Source organism: Symsagittifera roscoffensis, chromosome 7 (genome assembly GCF_963678635.1).
Source record: "Symsagittifera roscoffensis chromosome 7, txSymRosc1.1, whole genome shotgun sequence".
Taxonomy (NCBI): domain Eukaryota; kingdom Metazoa; phylum Xenacoelomorpha; order Acoela; family Convolutidae; genus Symsagittifera; species Symsagittifera roscoffensis.
In genome coordinates, this window is record NC_087068.1 from 1,381,961 (window position 1) to 1,407,973 (window position 26,013).

The following is a 26,013-nucleotide window of genomic DNA, read 5'->3' on the forward strand; positions in this document are numbered from 1 at the left end:
GATGTTTACTCGGCGACCCTTTTTTTGTATGCTTCGAAATTTAAAAGTTGCTCATTGTAGCATCAAATCTTCAATACTTTTACTTCCAACGATCACTTCTGCGACTTTTCCATGAAATCATGTGTAGCTTCCAAGTGCTCGGGGTGGGTTTTTTCTTCAGACAAAATTCGACATTTTAACTAGCCATTTTTGACAAAATTTTTTATATCATTCAAAATTTATTGTTGTCATGCGCTAGATTGTGGAAAGATATTTCACTGTGATTATTTTTGGTAAAGTTATGGGAGTTTTGAAATTGCTATTTTGGCCAAATTGGGACAAATAACGCGCGATATAGTTCGCGCTATTAACGCGTAAGCGGTGATTAAATCCGTCTTAGAAATCGTTCCAAATTGGTTGAAGGAAGCTTTTTTGCCATAATTATTTTGTTATTAGGAGCGAAAGCTAATGATTTGTACTTTATATGGTGTGTGAGGTGATGATTTTTACAAAAAAAAATTAAAATTTTGAAAAAAAAAATATTTATCCTTAGTTTTTCATGTTATTACTGCTCAATAGACGTTAAAAGGCAGTCGGAACATTCAAGGCTTTGCCCTGATACGAGCAGTCTTTATAGGCTAACGCAACATTTTTTGGACTATCCAGATTATACTCCAAACCATAGCAAATGATTCTCCGACCACCGTTACCGAAAATTAATAATCCAAGTTTTGTCCTCGAATATGATCATCTGGCCAGACTATCAACATTTGATTGCATAATTAACATCCGCGTGAGTATTAACCTTTAAAAAATAGTCGCTGAACTTGATTCAGGCAAATAGAAAATAGACATAGACATAAATTGATTCAATAATTTTTTTTGAGGCGCGATTGATGGCTTCAAACCGGCTAGCTGAGAGTTCATTTGTCTCGTTGCGCTCATCTTTTCTGTAATTTGAATTGGCACAAAAAATAATTAGCAAAACGCTACCGAGACTAATGAAAAAGAGAAAAGTTACGGAAAACACCTCGATCAACAAAATTTAGGGCACATTTTTCAAAATAGTTTCATAAAATAGTTTGCACTTATTTTGCAGTATTATAATCAATTGCATTGCTTTTTATGATTAAAGCTTTTAAATTTAAATTTGTACAATAAATATTTTGAAAACAGGAATTTGTTTTGCTACCACCATTTTTGTTACCACCATTAATTTATTCAATTTTTTTTGAATTTGTCCGGTTTCTCAACTTCTCTTTTTGTGGTCGAAAAATTTTGTGCTATTTGCACCGCAACCAACTTAGTTAGTGATTTGATTTTTTTGCATTTAAATGTTTTTTTTGCAACAGTGGTTTGCTTTGTATATCTTGTGGTTTTCCATCATCAAAAAACACTTTCTAAAAACAATTTGAAAATTGTGATATTGGTAGAATTCAACAACGAGTTTGGGCTTGTTGGTTTTTATCTACTTAAATTTGGGTTAGAAATATTGTTCAACAAAAATTACCCGTTTTTTATCACAGGTATGTGAAATTTCCATGAACAAAACAATAATGTCACTTCTTATTGCATATTTAATAGCTTAAACCTATAAAAACAAATTTGAGCTAGATACGATAATAAACTACAGAAAAAATACGAATTATCAGTTCTGCTTCTCCGAAAAGAAAAAAATTCCAGAGAACAACAATAAGATTTTTTATTGGACCTTGAGTTGATTTCTCATGCCAAATCTAAATTAGCACGAAAATTTTTGTCAAACAAAAATTCAGTTTAGAAACAAAACGGCGTATGTTCAATCTCCGCAACGAGAAGTTTTATGTAGACTACTAGCTTTTATCGTTTTGCCAAAATTTTTTTTTACTTTTCAGTATGATCAAAATCGAAATTTAATCTGTTTTTCAACATCTAAATAGAATCTCCTGGAATTTTGTGTTCTCTTAGGTTACTTAACCACGGGGTATAACATAGAACCTAATGCAAAAACATTTCAGAGCGTTGAGTATTCAACTGTCACGTAGCTCTACAAGAAAGTTCAAAAAACTCGAACATATCAACCGCCACATTAAACAGCCAAAAGCTTCAGATCAAATTTAGCAACCATTCAGATAGTCCAAGGGATGAAGACACAAGTAACATCTTAATCAAATTACCCATGTTTTTTCATTAACCCGAGGGGGCTTTCAACGCTGATTGCAAAACTTTTGAACAGATCCTAAATTAATTGGATAAATTTTATGATAAAAAATTTGGAGTAGATTTTCCTATTAAACCGAGAAAAACACAGTACTCATGCCTTCCCAGGCGTATTCGTTAATTCTCAGATGCAAAGAGAATTAAATTCATTAAGAACCGAAACTTAATTTATTTTTTTTTTCATTTTTGACCATTCCGTGAACTAAGTTATTTACGGCAAAAAGTCTAGTACCCGATTGCAATGCCCTTGCATATTGCAAGGATAAGAAAACCGAACAAAAGGTTATCAAAAAGAATGAAAATTGGACTAATTTTTGCAATATTTCAGTCTTGTGAGTAAAACAAAAGAAAAACCTTTAAGTTTTTTCAGTTTCAAGAATCTTTAATTGTCACTTAATTGATAATGCCAATGCAAATTGATTTTGTCAAGTTGATGTTTGGATCTACGTAACAATCTCTCCCCATCCAATTTTCGATCAATCCGTGCAACATTAGAATTCTCAATAGAAAGCTCTGGAGCTTATCTACTGAACTTATTTGTAGGAGTGGAGATTTTTTTTAGATATCATAAGTGACCCGTAACCAGTGGATTTTCTATACATGATCTGAAAGTTTTTTTATTACTTACAGATGTTTCTTCTCAGACCTGAAATTCGTTATTTTGGATCTTTCAGTAAAAAGAATTGAAAAACCCAGATCTGAAACAACCTCGATAATCAAAAACTCAGATCAATAATTAGATTTGAGAATCTCTTTGTAAAACAATACACAGAGGCGAACCTGAGCTGGCACCATTTTTGATACAAATCAAGAAAGACTATTTGTCAAAAAAATATTGAAAATTTTGTCAAACTAGATCTATCAAAAAAACTATGGCTAGTTTTGAAACAAAAGTATGCCAAGACAAAAGATTGGGAAATAATCATAGCAAGAAAATTTACTAAGCGATAGCAAAGACAAAACTACCTTAGCAGACACCCTTGAACAAGACTTAAGAATAACAAAAAGTTATTAAATCCCTTTCACCCTCAAAACATACACACACGCATTAAAAAACTCGCTCGTCAAAAGACGCAATATGAGAACATGAGGCCGATTTATTGTAGACAAACTTATCAAGCGTAAAAAAAGGAAAAGAAAAAAAGAAAAAAAAACAAAGCCGAAACGACTCAAAAGTTTTTAAAATCAAAGGAAAAGAAATATACTAAGTCAATGCTAGTATATAATAACAAACATAGCCAACGGACACTTGGAAAAAAGTCAATGAACGCAATAAATCAGAGAAAAAATTAAGTTGTGATTTGAAAAAATCTCATGTTTCGAATTTCAAAAAAAGAGATGCCCTTAAGTTTTGAGAAAAGACGATAAACTTTTAATTCGGTGGGAAAACAAAATTCGTTTTCAAAACTAGACGTCAATTACGTTATTTGTGCCCTTTTAACCTTTTCCTTGGTCGATTGTTCGGTTTCTTTTGAACAAAGGAAATGAACTGAACTTAAATAGATCAACCTCGAAAAAGTAAAATTGAGCCTGAACAAATTTGAGGACTTTTCGTGAAAAAAGGAGAAAAATCATCAGGACTTATATAAGGGTCTGAACTACCTTCAACGACTTTTTAACAGCAGAAGTTAGTCAAAACCCAACTACAATTAACTTGCGTACAGAAAAAAAAACAATTAAACATTGTACAACTAAGCCGCCAAAACTTAAGCAGACAACTACTAAGCCGACAATGCGGCAACTAAGCCGGCAAAATTTAAGCAGACAACAATAAGCCGACAAGGCATTTTTTACACGCAATATTTCAAGCTTGAAAAATAAAACAGGTCGTCAGATGCGAACCCCGGACAGGATTCGAATCGGAGAAAATCTAGTAACCGATTGCAATACCCTTGCTTATCGCACGGGTAAATATATTCATTTCGAACAAACAATTGAGAAAAACATTTTTGCAAGATACAATTATATTTAGGTTAGTTAGCGGTAAAAAAAAACTTTCCGAATAACTAGACACAATTTTTTCAAACTAAATTTCTTGTTCAACTGTTTTAAAAATGTAATACTCGAAAAAAGTGGTCGAAAAATAAGGAAAAAATTAATAGAAAAAAAACTAAGAAAATTCGAAAAAACTAAATCTACTCCGAAACCAAAAAGAATTATAATAATATAATAGAAAGTAAGAATTTACCTACACTCCATTTCAGATCTGAAAAAGATTTTTTCCAGATCTGAATTAAACATTTACTAGGTACGGGGGGATTGTTTAGAGGATCCGGACTTCCACCGGACTTCTACGAAAAAAAACCAAGCGTAACGTAACTTTCTCTACAAAACGTTATTTTTGGTAGAGTCCACCGCCTTGTATATTATGTTTTTCGAATTCCTAATCGGAACAAAGAGTAAGAGTCATTAGCAGCACATTTTCAGATATCATGACCTCAAGTATACAAATTCATTTACTCACTTTACTAGGCTCTACAGTTGTTGATTTGTCGACTTGGTTTTAGTTTCCTTTTTGTTCAGTCAAAGAACAATGTTTTTGGATTATATAAGCAGCTTTTTAAATTATTTATATATTTACTTTATTTTACAAACATATTTTCAATCTTAGAAATACAAACATATTTACACATTAAACGCTATATCAATAACAAATAAACAGGCTTTGGCGCAATGTTAACTTTCAGTCAGTAGTTCAGTGTTTGAGGAAGTATCCCTTCTTCTGCTTCCATTTGTACAGTCTGTCAAAGTAGTCCAACTCACTCTCCCCCTCCCGTCTCTGCAGCTGCTGTGTCTCGGGGGTGTCCCTGTCTGGCAGTGAGAATGCGTGCATCTTCAGGAACGGGTGATCGCCCGGCTGGATGGGTGCCCCGCCCATCACCTCATTGTTGGGTCCGATGCCACTCGGGTCTCGTCTCTCGGCTCCAGGAGCGAGTGAGGAAAACCCAGTGAGACCTAAACAAATCTATTTTATTTCTTCTGTTTGTTAGAAAACATCCCAACTTAACCAGAGATTTCGGGAGCAACAGTTTGAATTTAATTTCCCGGATGCATTTCATCATTTCTTATGATCGTTTCAAACTTCTGCGCCCGATATGGCTGGATAGAACTATCGAATGGCAAAACAACTTGCCCCCCATGGCCTGGTAGGGCACATCTCTGCCCACCGGCTTGCCCCTCTTGATCCTCTGCTCCTTCGTCTCCTTGACCATTATGTGTTTATAGGTGGGGGCCCCACAGTCACACGTGAATGAGCCCTTGAACTCCCCACATTTCTTGGGCCCCGAGGCACACCTGTTGCATCCATAGGGGTGTTTCAGATTGTGTTCGTCAGGGAAGTGTTTACACGTACACCTGTGAAATAAATAAACTTTCAAAGTTTGTTATCAAGGAGTAATCATCCAGTTCAGAAGCGGATTTAGGGGGATGGGGACGGACGCCCCCCTCCCCTCAGGGATTCGACCCCCAGCCGACCCAAAGGGTCCCCCCTTTGTACTATTTAGAGATATCCATTTTTGGCTGACTGACCTTAAAATTCTTCTAAAGGCGCCCTCGGCGCCAATCTATACTAATTGAGGGGGGAGCGCGCGCCGAAAAATGCGATTTTTTGGTCGAAATTTTCCAAAACGTGCCTTAAAACGCCTAGGAAAAAAGTCAAATTTGGGTCTTTATAGTGGTTTCGGAGAGCTCACAAAATCAATTTGGTCGACCTAAAAAAAAGTCGACAAAATTGTGCCCCCCCCCCCCTCGAGAAATTCCTAGATTCGCACCAGATCCAATTATAAATAAATTTCACCTGCCAACTTCCATTTTCGGGCAACGTTGAGAAACAAATAATGCTTGAATAGAAACGTTTTTGGTGATTACAATAGGTGGTAGGTTCAATTGCAATAGCTGGATCGCTTTTTGTTATACTTCGCACATTTTTTGTAATTTATTTCAAAAACCAAATTATTTATACAAAATAAGTGTAAAATTTGAATTTATGAATAGCATATCATTTGGCAGGTTATTATATTTACAAAAACGGCTCTTTTCCTTTTCATAACATAGCCAATCGAATTTCAACTTTCGATTTTCAAAGAAGAAAATAGATGTCTTTTAAGCTCTTTGAATTTCTAGAACGATTTATGACCGGCGCTTTTTTGATAACATTAACCCAATTGGAGAAAACTGGATCGACAAGTAAAGTTTTTATTACGCTGGAAATCTAAAAATTAAATTCCACTTTCGAAACTAGAAATCGTTCACCTTTTTTCGCGCCTCGTTGAAATTCAATTGAACTCAAAAAATGCATATATACTCAAATGCACTCATAATTGCATCAATATGTATGAATGCACATGAAACTGTAGTTACTAGAACATTTTAAGACTTTTCCTCAAAAAAAAATCAGCAAGACCTATATAGGAGTCTTCACTACGTTCATTACTCTTAAACAATCGGTTGGTGGAAACAGTATATTTACTTTTAAAACATTGCAGGTGGGGGAGGGGGAAGGGAAAAGAGCCAGAAAAACTGAAATGACTATATTATGCTTAACAATTCTGAAATTATAGTACTACTCGCAATTTAGTTTCAAGTCAGAGAACGTCATTAGAGAACACATCTGCCCTAATGAATTGTCTCTAAAATATTAGCAGTGACAATGAGAAAGTTCTCACCTGATCGGCTGAGATCCATTGCGTGGAATGTAGTGGTAGTTGTCGCAAGCACAGTTCCTACATGTCTGTTTGATCGGATTGGGGATCTTCTCAAAGTCTGTCTTATGATTGATGTATCTGAAAGGAGGCAAACAATCATCCCAGTAATTCGCATTTCTCCCTCGCGCGGTCTTTTTTTCATGAAAAATAAATAACAGCAGTGTGATAACTACAACAGCAGAAATAGCTTCGTTCAAAACGTAGAAAAAGAGCTAACAACTATTACATGGACAGAATATGCACCTCAAGATTTCCTCGTAAGCGTCACGGATGCCCTGATAACTCCGACTAAATTTAGTTTTGGGTCCATTTACTTGTGTTCTTCCGCGAACACTTAAAATTAATACAACCAATCATTTCAATGTTTTCACGCTCTCTAGTTTTTCGCTTGGTTTCTCCCATAAAAGGATTTCAAAAACTATCATTCCAAAATATTGGTAAATCATCACCTAACCTGTGTCCACAATAGCACAGGGTCTCCGGTCCAATCAACTTGCAGTCCATGTCTTTCTCAGGATTATGCCACCCCACATATATCCTGTTCTTCATTCGAATCGGAATCCATTTTTTCTTATAAGCTTCGTATTCCGCATCAGTGAACAGCTTGCCCTTGTCATCATCTCCAACTATTTTTTTGTACTCCCAATATGCATCTATACCTGCTTGACCTTCTTTGTCAATGGTAAACGAAGCGGCAGCTGCCATTTCAATCTACTGGTCATGAACGCAAATCAAATCTGATAGAAGAAAAATTGCAAGTAAATGGGCATAACTTTTCATCAATATGCAAAGCAACGGTGTTATGAAACTTCTTTGTTACTCGTTTAGAAGTATGATCCCTTAAGAAGTAAGCACTTAATTGCATGAAATCTTCTTGAAGCACTTACTTGAAGATCTACTTGAACTTAATTGGATGAGAACACAGTAAAACATTCTTAACTAGCTATCATGCTACTAAAGCTTTCAAAACAGTGGGGAAAAAACAAAACCAATTAGCAAATCTTTGAAACTGGTTGGATTAAAGTAGGTATTTCCCATTATATCCCTCTCCACAAAATAATGACCTCTATTATAGTAAAATCTTGGTGTAAAGATGCTATTATTTGTTTCTAACTAAGTAGAAGAAAAGCTATAATAGGAAAGACTCATTAATTTTAACGTCTATCGGTAATACAGCTATCAGGGCCATAGTTTAATTTGTGGGAGATTACTTCTAAGCGTGCTTGTAATGGGAGCATACTTCTTAACGTGGTTTGTAATGGGAACAGAGTTCTAAAAGAGTACCTACTAAAATGGCATATTGCATTCAATGTATATCGCGCTGCACAATAAATTCACGCAAATTTTTGGGGGCTTTACGCTTGGATAAACGGTGAAATTATGGTTGTCCTTAGTTTTTCGGGTTTGGTTTCCATGTCGAGATCTGAAGTTAAAATTCACTAGCGTGTAAATTAAATTAAAAGCACTAGCGTGTAAAACACCTGTGTAGCGTGAAAATTAGCGTGAAAACCTGATTAGTGAACGTGAAAATTGCTTAACAATATGAGAAATACTGCCATCTCAATTTAACATTCGCTCAGAAGTACATACCGACGGGAAAAAAAGCTAGGTTCTACAACGACTGGCAAGCGTCTAAACACAGCTTCACATGCTTTTAACCGTCTCTACCAAAGCCAGTTCAATGGGTGGTCCATTAACATCGGGTCGAGAAAGGCGTTACTATTAAACGCTATCGGCCAAACCGCGCTGTGGTTTCTGATTGTGGGACAAGTTTTGTGGGCTCCAATTCTGAGCTGAAGAAATGTCTAGACAACTTGGAAAAGAACAAAGAATTTGTGGAAAGCATCAATCAGCTGGACGTATCACTCGAATGGAAATTCAACCCTCCTGCGGCCCCTCATTTTGGTGGTTCTTGGGAACGACTAGTTCAGATATTTAAACTTTCCCTGTACAAAGTCATCGGATCAAGAACACTCTCCTATGAAACACTGGCTACTTTCACGACCGAAATTGAATCAACCATGAATTCACGACCTTTAACCAATGTGTCTGACGACATCAAAGATGATCTGCCTCTCACTCCCAACCATTTCCTTCTTGGTCGTGGAACTCCAAATTTACCGCCTGGTATCTTCAAGGACAAGGATTTATCTCTGTCAAAATCATGGAAAGCATCCCAACTACTCGCAGATCACTTCTGGAATCGCTTTCTTCGAGAGTACTTACCAGGTCAGCAGTGTAACATTCGCCCGGAAGATACATATCGACGGATAACAAAACTAAGTCTTAAGACGACTGGCTAGCGTCTACACAGAGCTTTGCATGTTTTTCACCGTCTCTACCAAGCCAGTACTTTTCGGTGGTCTTTCTTACATCAGGCTGACAAAAACGTTACTGTTCTCCGGCTTCGACCAGAACGCTCAAATTAACTGAATTACATGCAAAATTAGTGAGCTCATGGCTGGGTCTCTGTATCCCCAGACCACGAGGTCACTCCTAAAAACAGGTCTACTACTTATCATATTACTATTGTTTTTGTTCAGTAGATAAAAATCATCATCTCCATCGAAGATGGATCAACCCTTTCCCCCAACTCCTAGCACCTCATCCTTGTCAAAACTAATCAAAATATCAGTTAAATTCAAGTCAGGACATGACAGGATGCTAAAATTCAATACAAGTTCATAAAAGTTCCCGTCCCGAGACCCTTCCGGATTCTTGAATCCGGCGAATCAAGCTCCTTAACCTCAGGTTCACGCTAACTCGGAGGGCTGGTTTTTACCCTTCACCGTTGTTCGCAACGGCCTTGCAACTATTGTAACAGCACAATAGTTGCAACTCGGAACGTCCTCTGCTGTTCGGTAGTTCGTTGTTGTTTTTTAGTCTCGATTTTCGTACTGTTCGTAATCGCAGATAAAGTTGTTCTTTTTTCTTCTGCTATTTTAGCCAAAATGGCCGTTTTAACATTTCTCAGAAATGTTACGTCATCACTTCGAAAATTTAAAATTTAGAATTCCAGAATCTTCTAGCCTTCACCGTTTGGCCAATCATTCAAATAACGCCCTTATCCGTTCTAAATCGCCAATCCGGAAGGTTCACTGCTAAAATCCTGAATTCTGCAGAGACTGCATTTTGGCCATTCTGGTCGAATGTCACATACTCCCCGGACAGTCCGGTCAATGTCCTCATTGAATCGCGCAATGTTCTAAATGGTTACAGTGTCATCGAACAGAATTTACAAAATGCACGAAATTACTTTTACCTACGTCACATCGACTCACTGCAGAATATAAATGGCATCATACTACATCACTATAGCCTTCAAATTCTTTCATTAATCTGCACATTGAGATAAAACATATTTTCTGACTTCCAGTGTCAATATCCCGATTGAAACTTTTTCTCCTAGATTTAAAAGGTGTTGGCTTGCAGGACAGTCCTGCCAACCAACAAGCTAAAATTATCCTACTATGCTCCTTCCCTTCGGAAATCTTGCTTGTTTATTGTCCTGAATATTAAAACCAAGAGACCTCGTGGTTAGAAAGAACAATGCAACAACCTCCCTCCTCAAGAAGTTACTCAAGTTTTTCATGTCACCACAAAGTTATCAGTCTTCCTAAGTGATTAAAAACAATCATACAGGCTGGAATATTTAAATATACTCTTCCCTCAAGCCTTTCTAAATAAATAATAAGTGAGTGTCTCTAAAGCCACTTCAACTAAAACCAAAATGCAAATTTATAAATGCAACAATTTCCAAACTCAACTTAAATGTTTCAGTTTTCAATTACAACTTGGTTGCTTGGTTTCTCACTTGAGTTTTTCACACACATAAAACAATTCTGAGTTTTAACTTTTCTTCATCATCCCTTTGTTCTCTTCTTTTTTCGTCGTTTAGAAGTTCTAAAACTTCTAAATTCTTCTAATTTTCCTTCTTTTTGCCTCTTGTTTTCTCGACCATTCATCAATGCTCCATTTCCTCCTCCTGTGACGCTGACTCTGCACTCTCGGTCTCCGTGTCTTGTAGCACGTCATTGACTATCCTGACGCTGTTGGAAGCCGTCCTCCAACACTTCTGCTCTTCCACCCTCTGTTTACAGCAAGGTAGGGGATCCACGTTTGATTCTCTGTTTCTACAGAAGCTGTTGTGGAGACACAACGTCACGTTTCTCTCCAAATCTTCTTTCAGCATCTCTGCCTTCTCATTTCCACTACGCTCGCTCGTCCTCGAAATTCTTTTCACAGCGGTGGTCACTGCATTCCGATGGGTCACGAAAGCTCGCTTGAAAGCTCCTGCCCCAATGTCCAGCTGATATTCACTGTACACTCTGCCATGTTTCGACATATGCTTTTTCGCATACTCGTACAACCATGCAGTCATGTTAGCTCTGAACCATGGCATCAATCGTTTTCTTGCCCATATCTTCTTCACTTCCATCGGAATGTTTAGAACTTTGCACATTGTCTCAAAAAGATCTAAATCTTTTAGACAATCTAATTTCTGCAGTTGTTCTCTCGTCGGTGCCTCCTGTCTATTATTTTCTCTCGCATGAGCTTCCAGCCATCGTATCGCCATCATAACTCCCACTATCACTATTGTTATAGGCTGTGATGAATCTGGTAAACCCATGGAGAGCAGCTCTCCAGAGTCCCAGATCAACACCAGATTACTACGCTTGGGATACCACCAGGTCTGCAGCAAGCAGTGGCAAGGAAACTCGTCATGTGTCAACATGATGCTCCTCCAATTCCGTTTTCCCGAAGCTTCCAGCAATGGCTCCACTTCCATCATCACTCGGTGGATCTCATCATTCTCATCTACTGCATTGTAATCTGTGACAGTTGATCCTCTCTGTTTCTGTTTTTCAAAGTCACTGAAGTTCCCGCTCACATATCCCATGAACTTCTTTCCTAGTATTGACTCCAACTCCTCTTTGGTTCTTTCTGGAACTGCTGAGAAAATCTCACACAGTAACTCGTAAGACTTTTCAGACATTCTTGCCAACCTCACGCACTTCGGCACTGAAAAGGCTTGATCCACAATCGTTCTTGTACTCTTCACATCCACAGCTACGAAATGTACAGGATACTTGCTCTTGCACATTGGAGCCAACATTGAACCCACCAAATATCGTGCTCCTGATGGTCTACAATAAGTTTCGCTGTGTCTGATGTTCATCTCCGTTTCGATTGCTTCCCTCCATTTTCCTATATACTTCTGCTCAGTCTGCAGAACTCCTGGGAATACTTCTACGCTGATGGCTGTGACCATCTCATGTTTCTGTTCTAGATTCAATAGTGACTCTAAAGAACCAAACATGCTGTAGAATCCTAGTGCTGTCACCAGATTCACATCGGTTCCTCCATGGCAATCTGCTATCAGTTCCGTTTCCGTTCTTGCTTTCATCACTACATTTCCAAACAATACCGTCAACTGCTTGTGTTGTTTCTCCAGGGTTTTCACACAGTCTAGACTTCCACAAACGTGACCCTCTAGTCCACAGACTTCCGCCAGACAGCTACCAGGTTTGACCCAGTCTTCTGGTCCCCAGCCAGGCAACTCCACTTTATCTTCTCCGTTGCTCTTAGAGGCTGTTATCATCATATTATATATGATGTTGAGGTCACGCAGGTTACAGTCCGCATTCAGTTCCCTCTGTATGTCCTGTGTCGCCCGTAATATTGAGTCAGCGTTGGGACTAGGACACCACGATGGTTTCATCAATTCCCACACTGCCATCAAGCTCGTTCTCAGTAATTCATCTGAGAATCCCAACCCAAATTCCACTCTCTTGTCGGATTTTGGTACTGAAGGTGCAGTCACCTCTTCTTCCAAGACCAGTCCCAATTTGGCCTGTGAATTGTTGACGCTTTTAATCGTTACAATCCTGGACGTCCAGAATCTTAGTAACACCGCCTGCTCATAATCAAAGAAGCAATCGCGTATGTCTTCACTCAGGAAAGGATTGTACGCTATCCCTATGATCCCGGATACATAGCTATATGACTTCTTCTTGATCGGTCCACAGTATTCACTGGATTTCGGCAATGCTCCCATAGATTCTTTAGTGAGCCTCAACTCCTTGTTTGAGAATCTCCTGATCTCGTCTATCTTTTTCATGGGTTCCAATTCTTCAGGTTCTTTCATGTTCACCCTCATCGGTTTACTTTGCTGCATATCCAGCATTGCTAGTAAGAACATGGCTTTCGTTCGCTCATCGCCTTCCTTCAACATTTTAACACAAGTGCTTAATGCAGGTACTGAGATCTGCTCTATCAGGAATCGAATGAAACAGAGAGCGTCTCTCCGCTTTGCACACGCTACTGCTGCTCCCTCCTGGACTATCAGATCCCTCAGATTCGTCATAAGGAAAACTTTTTCCTCCTTTGATCTCTTCCTTTCTTCCGAATCATATTCTTCGCGAGTCAGTCCCATCATGCACCAGGCGAGCCTGAGTTGTAATTCTGTCCTTACGTAAGGTACTGCCACGAGAGCATGTATTCTTGGCGTAGTCCTCATTTCCTCTTCGAAATACCTCAATACTACTGCTTTCCATGGAAGGCTCACCAACTGCTCGATCGTCTCCGCCTGTACGTCAGACGACGCCAAAGTTCCGTACGCCTTCTGCTTGAGGGTGGTGCCTTGCAACATTGTTTCCAGATAACCCTCCATGGCTTTTTCTTCTTCCAGGGCCATTACATGCCCTCTAGCCGAGTTTCGGTATTCCAACATCTCCATGTATCCACCGGTGGGTTCATCTATCGACACTGTCTCAGACACTGTCAGTCTGTTGTATTCCACTGGTGTTAGTTGTCCTGCAACACTTCCCTTTCCATTATTCATGGGAGATGGCTTGAAGTCCCTCATTTTACTCTCTCCACATTGACTGAGTATTTCCATTTCTAAAGTCGCTCCAGTCAGAGTGCGGTCACTCCTTTTGGATTTATAACCGGTTGACTTTAACCCCGCCATGAGAATGGGTGGCACCATCGCTATATCAGTTAATATTCTATCTGTGCCAGACAATTGATAATCACCTTGCCCCAAATCCATGACTTCCTCGACTCGTTTTCTTTTCGCTGAGTTACCAGCTTTCATCGATATTTCCGAATCCACTTTCGTCTTTCCAATCCTCCTCGGCATCACTCTGCTGCCTAACTTCATTTTCATCGCATTGATTTTATCAATCACCATTTTCGATCGCATCGTTCCTCTCCTGGTCCTTGACAGGTACACCACCTCTCCTTCATTATCCTGCGGTGTTATCTTGATGGGAGAATCCGCCTCACTCTCATCAGTGGCTGAGTCGATCAATAACTCACTCAGTCTCCCTTCACACTCATCAAGCTTGTCAAGCACTTCTCTCATCAAGGGTTGATTGAGACCTGTTTTGAGAATGGACTGGGTCCCATAGCTCTGAATCACAGTCCAGACTTCTTCCATGAACGCCACTCTGTCCAGCTTACATCCCGTCCTACTCTCGTGGTCTCGGTGATGTACTTCCCATTCTTCTTCGGGCAGCGTTCCCAAGAAAGGTACTCTGGCTGAGGCCTCTATTCTTCTCCTCCGAGGTGATTCCATGAGGATTCTCTGATCGTTATTTCTTGTATTGCCAGGAGAGCTGCTCTCCGGCAAATTCCGTTTCATTTCCTCAAAGGCTGACGGAGGTTCCAGTGTCGAGATGCCTTCATCCGCTGGCTCAGTCGTTTCCAACGTGTCTGCATTATTCTCAAGATCACTGAAGATATTGAAATCCAGGCTGGATGTTCCTCCTGTCGATGCCCTGTCGTCTTCCCCACCAGCTTGATCTTGTTGCATGGGTTCTTCCGTCTGACGGTTTCCACCCTGTCCGTCATCTCCTTCTGACTTGTCCCCATTCGAGTTCGATGGTCCTTGTTTGTCATCATCAGCTTCTTCCTGGAATCTCGGTATGAGCAATGTACCGGCTGATTTATCTTCCTCTTCTCCATGGACCACTTTGGTTTCTTCGCAGCCGAAGGGTGCTAGGAAAATTCTCGTCTGCAATATTCCCGCAACTTTCATCTCTTTTTTCACACTGGTCAGGATTACTGAGGCTTCAGGCAATTCAGTCCTGCCTCTCATCCTCATTGGAGCTAAGCCTAGTCCCCTCCATTCCTCATCAAATCCTTCAGGCTTGGGAGTAGCGGCGTTGCTTATTCGCCTTCTCGTCGCTTGATCCGTGTACGCAAATCGTGTGTACTGTAACACGGCGGCATTTCTCCCCACGAAGTATGGATCCATCGTCGCCGAGAAATTCCCTACTCTCCTTTCATTGGTTTCGAATGCTCTCAACCTAGGAGTTTGTACTACGGAGACTGCTCCGAGCAACATCCTTCTTATCAGAGGGAATTCAGGGATTGCTTCGGGTAGCTTCTTGTAATCGCCCCAATCCTTCGTCTCTTCTCTCACCTTGTGATACGCTGCTGTGAGACGAGGCACTCTGGTCATTTCGCCATTCGTTTTGTCATAGGGCCTCAGATTCCAAAGCTTTGGAAACACCTCGATGTGCCCTCTTTCTACTTCTCCCATGCGGTCACAGAAGTGATCGTCAAAATTGATGACTGTCATCTCTGGCTCCGATATTTTCGCAAATAACAGATCTTCACTCATGAGCTCTCGCAATGCGTGCTGCTCACACCAGTTCAGTGTACTACCGTCCACTGCCGATATGAGGTTCAGGTGCAACACCGACCTCCTATATGCTTCCACTTTAACGTCAGGGAACGCAAAGGTGACTGCTGGTCCATAGATCACTGTCACGAACTCCGTGACTCCTCTGATCAGTGCCAAGGGATCGATTCTCATAGCTAAGCTCAAATCTGTTAACAGCGGCATGCCTCCAACATGTCGTCTAACATCTTCCTCTCTTTCAATTGTCTCGTCTTCTCCGGTTCCAAAGCGATTTTGCTGCAAGAGATACTGGATAAGAGTGTGTCTCAGGTCTCTTATTTTGTTCCACGAGTCTGTGGATTTCTTCATATCCAGATTCCTCACTCTCTCTTTCATCTGCTCTGGACAACGTGCCAGTTTCATCAGCCCTCCCAAGTTTCCGTGGGTTATTGCGATCAATGTCAAAAGTCCATCTAGTCGCAGGTTCTGTATTCCATCCGTAAGCAGTATCACCGGTCCTTTCAAGAAATTCTCCGCTCCAAACGTCACGAACAGGGCTATTAATTCCACTATCGATACTTTCACTACCGCTTGGAGGAATTCCTTTATCAAGTAGTGCGAGACTTTCGGGTAGACTTTTGCCAAGAAGGACGCGGTCCATCCGGCTCCCAACCCTTCTAGCATGCTGTCTGTCCTTTCAAATCCCTCCTGTCCTTTCACTTCCTGGGTCCAGAAGGTTTCCAGAGTAATCTGACACATTCTGTTCACGAACTCAGCTGTCTTTTCTCCGGCATTTTCCGCCAGGTTCACCTCCTTCAACAAGTAGGCGTGTATCTTAGTGATCATTACTGGGCCTTGCTGAAAAGCATCTGCACCCAATGCCGCTACTCTCGGATTCAGGTGTAGCCACTGGTTTGCTTCCGGCTTGGTTCTCAGCACCATCGCTTCCAGATGAGCTCTCGTCTCCAGTGAATTTTTTCTTCTCGTGTCTTCACTCGCCACTTCCATTGCTCGGAACCACAAGTCGTTGGACATCGCCGTGATCACTCGATGGTCGTCATCTATTCCTGGTTTCAGTTTGAGTTGCCGACTGAAGTTGGACAGTTCCAACCCCAGCACTTCGTCCAACACCAACATGTGTAACGCGTGGTCCTTGAACCCTCTCATCGCGTTTGAGATATCTGACCATACTGCCGGCAGTTCGGCCTTAAGTGGCCTCAGGTTCTCCATTTCTATCATGCGATTTGGGGCTGATATGATCACATCATATTTTCCCTCCGAAAGTAAGGCTACCATTGCATACACAAATTTCAGTCCATCCGGGAGATATGCATATCCCGGAGACAACGCAAATACTACTCTCAATGTCACCTTGTTGAATGATCCCTCCTTTGTCGCGTCTACCACTTCACCCATTGACTCCAGGATGTCTTTTATCGCGGGCCATACTGCGTTTTCTGCTGTTGCAGGATCTCTGAGCCTGCTCAGAAAACCTCTACTGTGTAGATGGTCATTGATGCCAGCAAACACAATCGTTATCGGGTTCATCTCTGTCTGCCTCTGTACCCCTATAGCCAATGACACTGATTGCAATAGGTCTAGGTCAACTGCGGCCAGCATTATGACGTCCGGCCAAAACAAAGACTTAGAGGTGTACACGAACTCTGAATTCGCTACTACCATGATTTTGGCCTTTCTCAACTCTGCTTTGTCGTAGGCGGCGAAGATGGTCTCATCTTTCTTTATCGCTGTCAATCCGCCATATCTCTGGGCATCACCATCTTGGTTCACTAGTTTCGGGTACACTCTCTCCTTCACATGACCAGGTGGTGTCGTCAATTGCCTAAATATCTTCACGTGTTGTCCAATCGGCGCTCTCGCCGTCAGGAATCTTCCTGGCCTTTCTTCACGATTCCTCTCATCATGGTTCAATCTCACATCTTGCAACGGTCTTGCATTCACAGGTCCTATTGTGTTGTTGGAGGGCAGTCCCTCCAAGTCGGCAAATCTCAAGGCCGTCGTGGAGCTGAAATTTATGCTAGCGGCTATCAACCAGTCTACGCCGGTTATCGAGTACAATCTGCTGACGGATAGCGTCGCTCCATTCAGCATCCTCCTTGCATCTTCGATGAAGCTCACTCTCTGTAGGTCCAGCTTCATTAGTTCTTCTTTGTATATATGCCAAGGAGACGGTATGGATCGCGACCACATCAATGAGCCTCTGCTCGGTCTTTCCTCTCGACTGGTACTCGTCGTCTCCGATCTAGTGTCCGATCTAGATGTGCCGGCTACTTCTTCGATTGGTTGGTTGACAGGTCCTATCCTTCTCCTAGGATGAATTGTTCTCCTCATCGGTGCCTCTCCCAACCGATCCTGTACATCTGTTCTTCGACCTGGTTCACTGGAGCTTTGTTGCCGGTAATTTATGGCGGCTGGGACCGTACCCAAGCGTGTTTCCAGGTTAGGAGGCACAAAGGTGGTGATCACCGTATCACTCACCGTTCCCTCTTCCTTCAGCACTCCTGTGTCAAAGAGTTCTGCTTCCAGCTCATCCAACCGTTCTTGGAAGACTCGATTCAACCAAGCTTGTCCTTCGACACTGTCGAAGTGGATGCCATCTGTGGTCAGTCTGGCTTGATCCATGGCTCTCAATTCATGTTCAATGTCCATGAGGATCATTCTTCCGGCATTTCTATTTGCTAGGTTTCTCAAGATGTTGTTCCATCTCATGACTCCCTCGTTGTGCCTTCTTCCTGATACTGTCAGGCTTCTTGTGTTCATTGGCACAGTGCAAACGGTCAGTACCGCGCAACTGAACTTCTGCCAGAGAGTAGTAAACAAACTTACCATCATTGCTTCCCACAGTGCTTCCTGCTCATCTGATCCTCTGGAGATGTCATTCGTCCCAACTAAGATCATCACATTGGGTATCTTCCCTGGATTCATCAGCTCCACCATGCGATATAATTGGGCAATCGTCGCGCCTCCAAAGGCCATCACCGTGGTGACCCACGAGGTCCTCAAATTCGACAGCACTCTGACTAAGCTGTCTCCCAATATCAGGTGAGATGTCCCGAGTGGTGGTTGCTGCAGGTTCACAGCCGGGCTCCAGGTAGCTCGATTGAAGCAGGCTCTCGGATCTGTCTCCGGAACTCCCGTGAAATTATACTTTAATTGATTATTCTTCTGCACGTCCATTACACGAGACACTTTCTTCGCTGGCATCTTCCTTACTTTTCTCTCTGTGATCTTCGAACTCCCCCTGAGTGGCGTCACGTCACTTATCCCTTGTCTGATTATTGTCTGGGAGAGTTGTACTCTGCCCGTATCGTCAATCGTTCCATAGGGTGCAGTCACCCCGGAACCTGGTGCATTCTTGTTAGCGACCAATCGTCCAGCGGTCTCTATCAGTTTTCTCACTGTCTGTTCTACGACGGGATCACCCAAGGTGTCACTAGGATCCGGGATTGTTACTCGGTTCGTCTCTGCTGGAAGCCGTGTCTCCGTTGTTTGACTCATTTCTCGAGGTGTCAAGAGCTCCATCGGGGACTGCCCACGAGGAATATCCCTTGCAGGTATCACTTTCTCAATGGACGTCGTCAACGCCACCTGCTCCGATCGCTCTTTGTATTCCTGCCTTAAGCGTTCGATCTCTTGACCCTGCTTTTTGTTGCAGTCTTCAAACAACTTTCTCCACATGTCCCGGTCTTCCTCCATCGCCAGCATGGTCTTCGTCATATCGTTTAACTCCTTCTTCGTACTTCTCAACTGATCGTTCATCTCGTCCAGATCTTGTATGGTTTGGTTCGTCTGAACCTTCTGTGTTACTTTCGCCCCTTTTGGTGGCACAGCTGCTCTCAGTGGTGAACCAGACGAGGTCGCCTCGCTGTTCATCTCCCGATGCATTCTCGTCAGCCCAGGTTTGGGCTTGGAGGGCATTGGCATCTCACCTGGTTGGTAAGTCCTAGAACTTCCCAACCCAGGCTCATTCGCCAAGTCACTCCCTGAGAGAGCCCCGTTTCTCCACCTCATCACTCTCATGTTCGGGCGGTCTAGTACTCCTCTTTCTCCATATGCTGCCATCAACAGGACTTCCGTGGGGCGGTCCCCACGGTTGTCGTGCCCCAAGATGTTAATCAGGGCGGTCAGCAACATGACCACCTCTGGGTCCTCCAGAGCGAAGTCTCGTTCGATCAGCCGACGATAGATCGCATCTACCATCGGTCCTACATATGCCTCTGCCAGGTCCATCAATTCGTCCAGGTTGAAATTATCCATACTGTTCTTTTCCAAATTTAATTTGATTCGATTTCAAGTTTTGACTCAAGTGAGCAATTAAATGATCAATCAGGATCTAGAAAAGGAATCACGAATGTCACACCTGTCAATTTCACCTTAACATACATCGTTAAAATTTGCTTAAAGACAGTTCAGATAAAAAGATATTTATCCTAAAAGTCACTGATACCTAGCCTGTGTATTAATAACCTAATACCTCTCGCTTTTTAGTCTTTCTTTCGTTTACCTAAGTCCTTAATAAAATAATACCCCTCCGGATTGGCACAAATAGGACCCTTCCGGACTGTCAGAATATAGACCCCTCCGGATTGGGAGCCCTTAGCTCTGTCAAAGTAGCTTTCCGTAGTTTTCTTAATTTCAGCTTATACCCCTCCGGATACGTTCTGCGTTGCTTTTATGCTGTTTGAATTAACTGGGAAGGGTATAGGTTCCTTTCCTAGACCCCTCCGGGTTGAAGTTAAGGCACTTATTTGACAATTCACACTAACGGTGAAGGGTCTTATCACTTGCCTAATTTCGACTGTATTATGGTTGTCTTGTGCCTTCAGCCCTCCCTCTTTGTCTAGAACTGTCCTAAGTTACTTAGTTCAATCGCTATCAACTTTTGGTAGAGGTATAAGGGTTTTTCAGAAAAATTTATAAAACGTGAAGGGTGTACCCCTCCGGATTTGTGTAATTTGTTAAAAACAATCCCAAAAAATTTTCTCGCTCGCTTTTTCGAGTAATACTCTTTCCTACTAGTAAGTTCAGCTAATTTCTGATCTATTGGTACCAAGATCAACTCAATATGCTCAGTAGTTCCAAAGTTATTAACTAAAACGTCTTTGTTCCAAACTCAAAAATTTTCTCTCTTATAGGTTCCGCCTAACTTTTTCCGCAAATCTGGTCCTTTCGACCTAAAAACTATTGATCTGAGCTCAGAAGGCCTATAATTTTCTAGTTCAATGCAAAAGACCCGATCTAAAACGCTATTGTAGAGAAAATTTGCGAAAAACTATGCTACCTGGACCCCTCCGGATTGATGAATCCACCAAATCAAACACGTTATGTTCGATTTCTCTGCAACCCGGAAGGCTTTCGGGTAGCGGATTTTAAGACTTGTAGATTCACTAGTGGACGTTGTCCGAACAACTATTTTTACTGTCCTACCTCGAAAATTTCAAAAAATTTTCTAAATTTTTAGTGTTTCTTACCATCAAAAATTGGGAAAATTTGGTTTTTGGTACCAAACTAGTTCCAACCACTTCCGAACTAAAGTTAACCGGTTCTACTTATTACAGTAGTGCAGTTACGATGTAACACACTAACTTAGCGCTTTTTTCCGTTTCAAAAAATATCGATATCTCAAAAATCGCGACTTGTGGGGGGATCAAAATATCGCTATTTTGACCCTAAAAACCGGTCTGTTTTCGTTGTTTTTCACTGAAAAACGATATGTGACTATTAATATAGGCTATATGAATAATAATATTAGTAATACTATACCCCTCCGGGTTTGTTTATTATCCGAATTAAGGTGCTTAACTCGGATATTCGCAGTTCGGTGAAGGGTCACTACAGTGCAGCACTGTCGAGCCCCCCACAGATTACTATCTTACTTTTTGTACCAAAAGGGATACAAAACTTGTTAACGATACCCAACAGTCGATTGTTGTTGTCGTTGAGCCCCTTCTTGTTGCTCCTTGAACTGCTTGCCGGATCGGTCTTCACCCAAGACCCTTCCGAATTGAGCGCAAATCAGCTGACCCTTCCGGATTGAGCGCAATTTATCATTAACGTGCTTAAATGCTCAAATAACCCTACAGTACAAGCCTCACAAACGGGCCTCAAAATTGATCGTAACGATCCTGACTGATATAAATGCCTGTAACAACAATATATCTATCAACAACAAACGGGGGGGGGGGGGTTGAATCACATCTTGTCTGGGGGGATGATTTCTACTGATTTTCTACTTTTTTACTGTTTTTGGTTTTTTCGGTAATTTTTTATGTTTTTTGTTTTTCTTGGGTACTATACTACTTTTTGTTTGGTTTTGCTGATATCTTTAAGTGTTTTTGGTCACAAACCACTCAGGGGATGAGGGGTTCATGATTCCCCCCACCCTTCCTGGTTCGTGAATTTTCGGTCTTAACTAGGTTAAAAAACTATTCACGGTAATCCGGAAGGCTTCCGCGTTCCGAACTACCCTTCCGCCCCGGCTGTTTAGGCCTATTAAGGGCGTTAATGTGAGCATCCGCTCGGCGCGGAGTGCTCGTTAACGGTTCCGCCGGTCATGATGTTATGAAAGAATAACACCCAGGAGCGCCATGAAAACATACATGTAACATTCGCCCGGAAGATACATATCGACGGATAACAAAACTAAGTCTTAAGACGACTGGCTAGCGTCTAAACAGAGCTTTGCATGTTTTTCACCGTCTCTACCAAGCCAGTACTTTTCGGTGGTCTTTCTTACATCAGGCTGACAAAAACGTTACTGTTCTCCGGCTTCGACCAGAACGCTCAAATTAACTGAATTACATGCAAAATTAGTGAGCTCATGGCTGGGTCTCTGTATCCCCAGACCACGAGGTCACTCCTAAAAACAGGGCTACTACTTATCATATTACTATTGTTTTTGTTCAGTAGATAAAAATCATCATCTCCATCGAAGATGGATCAACCCTTTCCCCCAACTCCTAGCACCTCATCCTTGTCAAAACTAATCAAAATATCAGTTAAATTCAAGTCAGGACATGACAGGATGCTAAAATTCAATACAAGTTCATAAAAGTTCCCGTCCCGAGACCCTTCCGGATTCTTGAATCCGGCGAATCAAGCTCCTTAACCTCAGGTTCACGCTAACTCGGAGGGCTGGTTTTTACCCTTCACCGTTGTTCGCAACGGCCTTGCAACTATTGTAACAGCACAATAGTTGCAACTCGGAACGTCCTCTGCTGTTCGGTAGTTCGTTGTTGATTTTTAGTCTCGATTTTCGTACTGTTCGTAATCGCAGATAAAGTTGTTCTTTTTCTTTCTGCTATTTTAGCCAAAATGGCCGTTTTAACATTTCTCAGAAATGTTACGTCATCACTTCGAAAATTTAAAATTTAGAATTCCAGAATCTTCTAGCCTTCACCGTTTGGCCAATCATTCAAATAACGCCCTTATCCGTTCTAAATCGCCAATCCGGAAGGTTCACTGCTAAAATCCTGAATTCTGCAGAGACTGCATTTTGGCCATTCTGGTCGAATGTCACACAGAAACGATCAAAGTGGACTTCTGCGACTTCCAATTTGCAACCCGACGACATGGTCTGGATGTTGGAGGATTTTACACCTCGTGGACTGTGGCCTCTTGCTAAAGTGGTGGAAACCTTTCCTGGACAAGATGGAATAGTCCGCTCAGTGAAGCTGAAAACGCCAACTGGATTCAAAGTTCGACCTGTGGTCAAATTGAGCCGCGTTTTCCCAGTTTCGCAGTAACCAAGCTCCAAATAGCTAACCAACCAAATAATCACGCAACTCAGCCTTCAACATATCAACTCGACAAAGATGAACAAATCTACGACTCGTCAATTCAACTAAGACAATCAGCTCAACGATAGACAAACCAAGACGAAGATGAAAAAGAACAATTTCTGGTTCCCTTATCTACTGGTTCCCTTATCTTTGTATTTTACCGTATCCTTACTATTTTATTCAATACTTTATTTGCAAGCTCTGCAAATGTGGGCGGGTGTTAATTGTAAACAATTAAGGTCACCTTTCTCTCAACTTGATTTTTGACATTACAGCCAAGCTGACTCACTCGTTTCTCTCAACTTTTCAAAAACAGCATGACTTACAAGGAAATGACAAACTTTCAGGTAAAATAATGTTTCAATTTATACGAAAACTCGGGATTAATATCAACTTTTCTGAATAACCCCCTTATTAACAGTTCCCCTTTTTCTAACGTTCGCCTTTTAGTATTCCCCGTACCATGTAATATAATATCCCTATTTATGATATTATATTTACCTTAGTTTTATCCCTGATTTACTATTGTATTATTTTTCATGTACTTACTCAACTGATGCCCAACTGCATGGAACTCCTTTGACTCAACCCTTAAAATTACCCTTACTAACAATTGGTGTACTACTCTCCTCAGGTAATTTACCCAATTATTATACGCGCAAATTAACTTAGTTATATGCAAAAATGGTGAGCTCATAGCTGGGTCTGAGTATCCCCAGACCACGATGTCACTCCTAAAAGTTAATTGTCACTCCTAAAAGACGCAAACAGACCACAAGCATGAGCTCTTTGATAAATAAAAAAATTCGAGCAAATGACGTGTCACTTCCAAAACCCCATCCCCAAGTTTCAAGCCCGCCTCTGAGTGACCTCGAGCAGAGAATAAAGTTAATAAGTAGTAAGCTCGATAAAGGAAATGTAAAGGGAGGATAGCTCCTTTTTCAACAAAATAGCTCCTTTTTCAACTGATAACTATCAAAAATTGTTGTCTAAGCACCCGCAGCGAGCCAAATTTGCAGCTCCAAATCCAGAAAAATTGGATAGTTTTTTCGTAACCGATTTCGACCTATACAAAGCGATAATGTCCTTTTCAAACGGATCAGCAGCAGGTCCCGATAAAACAGTTCCTCAAATTTTTAAAGATCTTGTTAGTAAGTCGAATGGCAGTGCAGGACTTAATTTTCTGAAATCGCTTACTAAGCTGATAAACCTCATTGGAGATGGCAAAACACCCGAACCACTAAGACCTTTCTTTTTTGGCGCAAAACTTATCGCCCTCATAAAGATAGACGGAGGGTTGAGACCGATTGCCATAGGCAACACGCTGAGACGTATCGCGTCTAAATGCGCTGGAAGCAAGGCCCTCTCCGAGCAACAAAATTTTTTCGGAAACGTACAGGTAGGATGCAGTGCCAAACGAGGAGCAGAAATAGCTGCGCACTCGTTTCGAAACCTAATTGAACGCGACGACAATCCAAAATGCACTGTTCTTTTAAAACTAGATTTTAAGAAGGCCTTTAAGTCTTTAAACAGAGAAACAATGCTGAATCATGTTTAATCAAATCGCCCCGAATTGTATAATTACACCCTTTGCGCGTATGGTAAACCTAGTTACCTTTTTTACGGAAGCTCTGTCATAATGTCAGAAGACGGAACTCAGCAAGGTGATCCTGAAGCCCCACCCCTTTTTTGCGGAAACAATTCATTTACTAGTCAAACAGTTGGAGTCGAAAATTAACATCTGGTATTTAGATGATGGGAATTTAGCCGACGACTATAAGGTACTACTCCGGGACCTTAAAAACATTCTGAAATCGGAACAAGTTTACGGCCTGAGCTTAAACACTGAGAAGTGTGAACTTTGTTTTTTGGGACCGACTACTAGTACACAGTATAATTCAATTTTAACACAATTTCGAAAAATATGCCCCAAAATAAAAATAAAAACAAAAGAAGAACTCCTCATTTTAGGATCTCCAATCGGCGAACTTTGCCGAAAAGAATTGCTCGACGAAAAAATTAAGGAGCTTGAAAAAATCTCGGATGTCATTGACAACTAGACGCCCATTATTGTTTTTACCTCCTGAAAAATTGCTTTAGCATGCCAAAACTCCTATATTTTTTGCGTACGAGCCCTTGTTTTTTGCAAAATGATTTTTTGGAACGCTACAATAAATTACTAAGGAATTCGTTATGCAAGATCACTAACGTGAAAATGGATGATAACCAGTTTTCACAAGCTGTTCTCCCGGCAGCCAAAGGTGGCTTGGGCGTTTCTTCCGCTCGTCTACTCGCTTTACCCGCTTTTTTAGCCTCAGCAGTAGGAGCAAAAGATGCCTTGAGCGAAATCTTTGGTTTGGAGCATGTGGATGGAACCTATGATGATGCGCTTAAACGGTGGTTTGACCTTGGAAAAATTGTAATGGCTCCGGAAAATGAAATCCAAAAAAATTGGACGGAGCCAATTTTTGACAGCGAAATTGCAGACTTGATTTTACGACTCGAACTAACGGACGTAAAAAGGTTCAACGCGTTCCAAGATAGATTTGGCTCCCAATGGTTGAACGTCATCCCGTGCAAAAAATTAAGGTTAAAACTGTCGAAGCAACAACTCAGAATTGCGATAGGACTTCGATTAGGATCAAAAATATGCGAACGGCATAAATGCGTGTGCGGAAAAGACGTTACCGAGGATGGT

General features: G+C 41.3%; 2 protein-coding genes across 12 annotated transcripts in view; one reads left to right on the top strand and one right to left on the bottom strand.

The window, feature by feature from the left end:
- LOC134851326 (potassium voltage-gated channel subfamily H member 7-like) overlaps positions 1-26,013 on the top strand; it is a 415,470-nt gene that overhangs the window by 209,653 nt on the left and 179,804 nt on the right. The window lies entirely within an intron of this gene.
- LOC134851622 (protein FAM221A-like) lies at positions 4,712-8,478 on the bottom strand. Of its 11 annotated transcripts, none has more exons than XM_063867792.1 (5): positions 8,166-8,478; positions 7,336-7,618; positions 6,843-6,959; positions 5,312-5,532; positions 4,712-5,133 (listed from the first exon to the last, which is right to left on the bottom strand). In XM_063867792.1, the coding sequence occupies exons 2-5, from the start codon at positions 7,584-7,586 to the stop codon at positions 4,874-4,876; spliced, it is 849 nt and encodes a 282-aa protein (XP_063723862.1). In that variant the 5' UTR covers positions 7,587-7,618; positions 8,166-8,478; the 3' UTR covers positions 4,712-4,873. The 11 variants fall into 11 exon arrangements, with proteins under 11 accessions (XP_063723862.1, XP_063723859.1, XP_063723857.1 ...); XM_063867789.1 differs by having other exon boundaries at positions 4,713-5,133; positions 7,336-7,692; positions 8,170-8,476; XM_063867787.1 differs by having other exon boundaries at positions 4,713-5,133; positions 7,336-7,700; positions 8,170-8,476.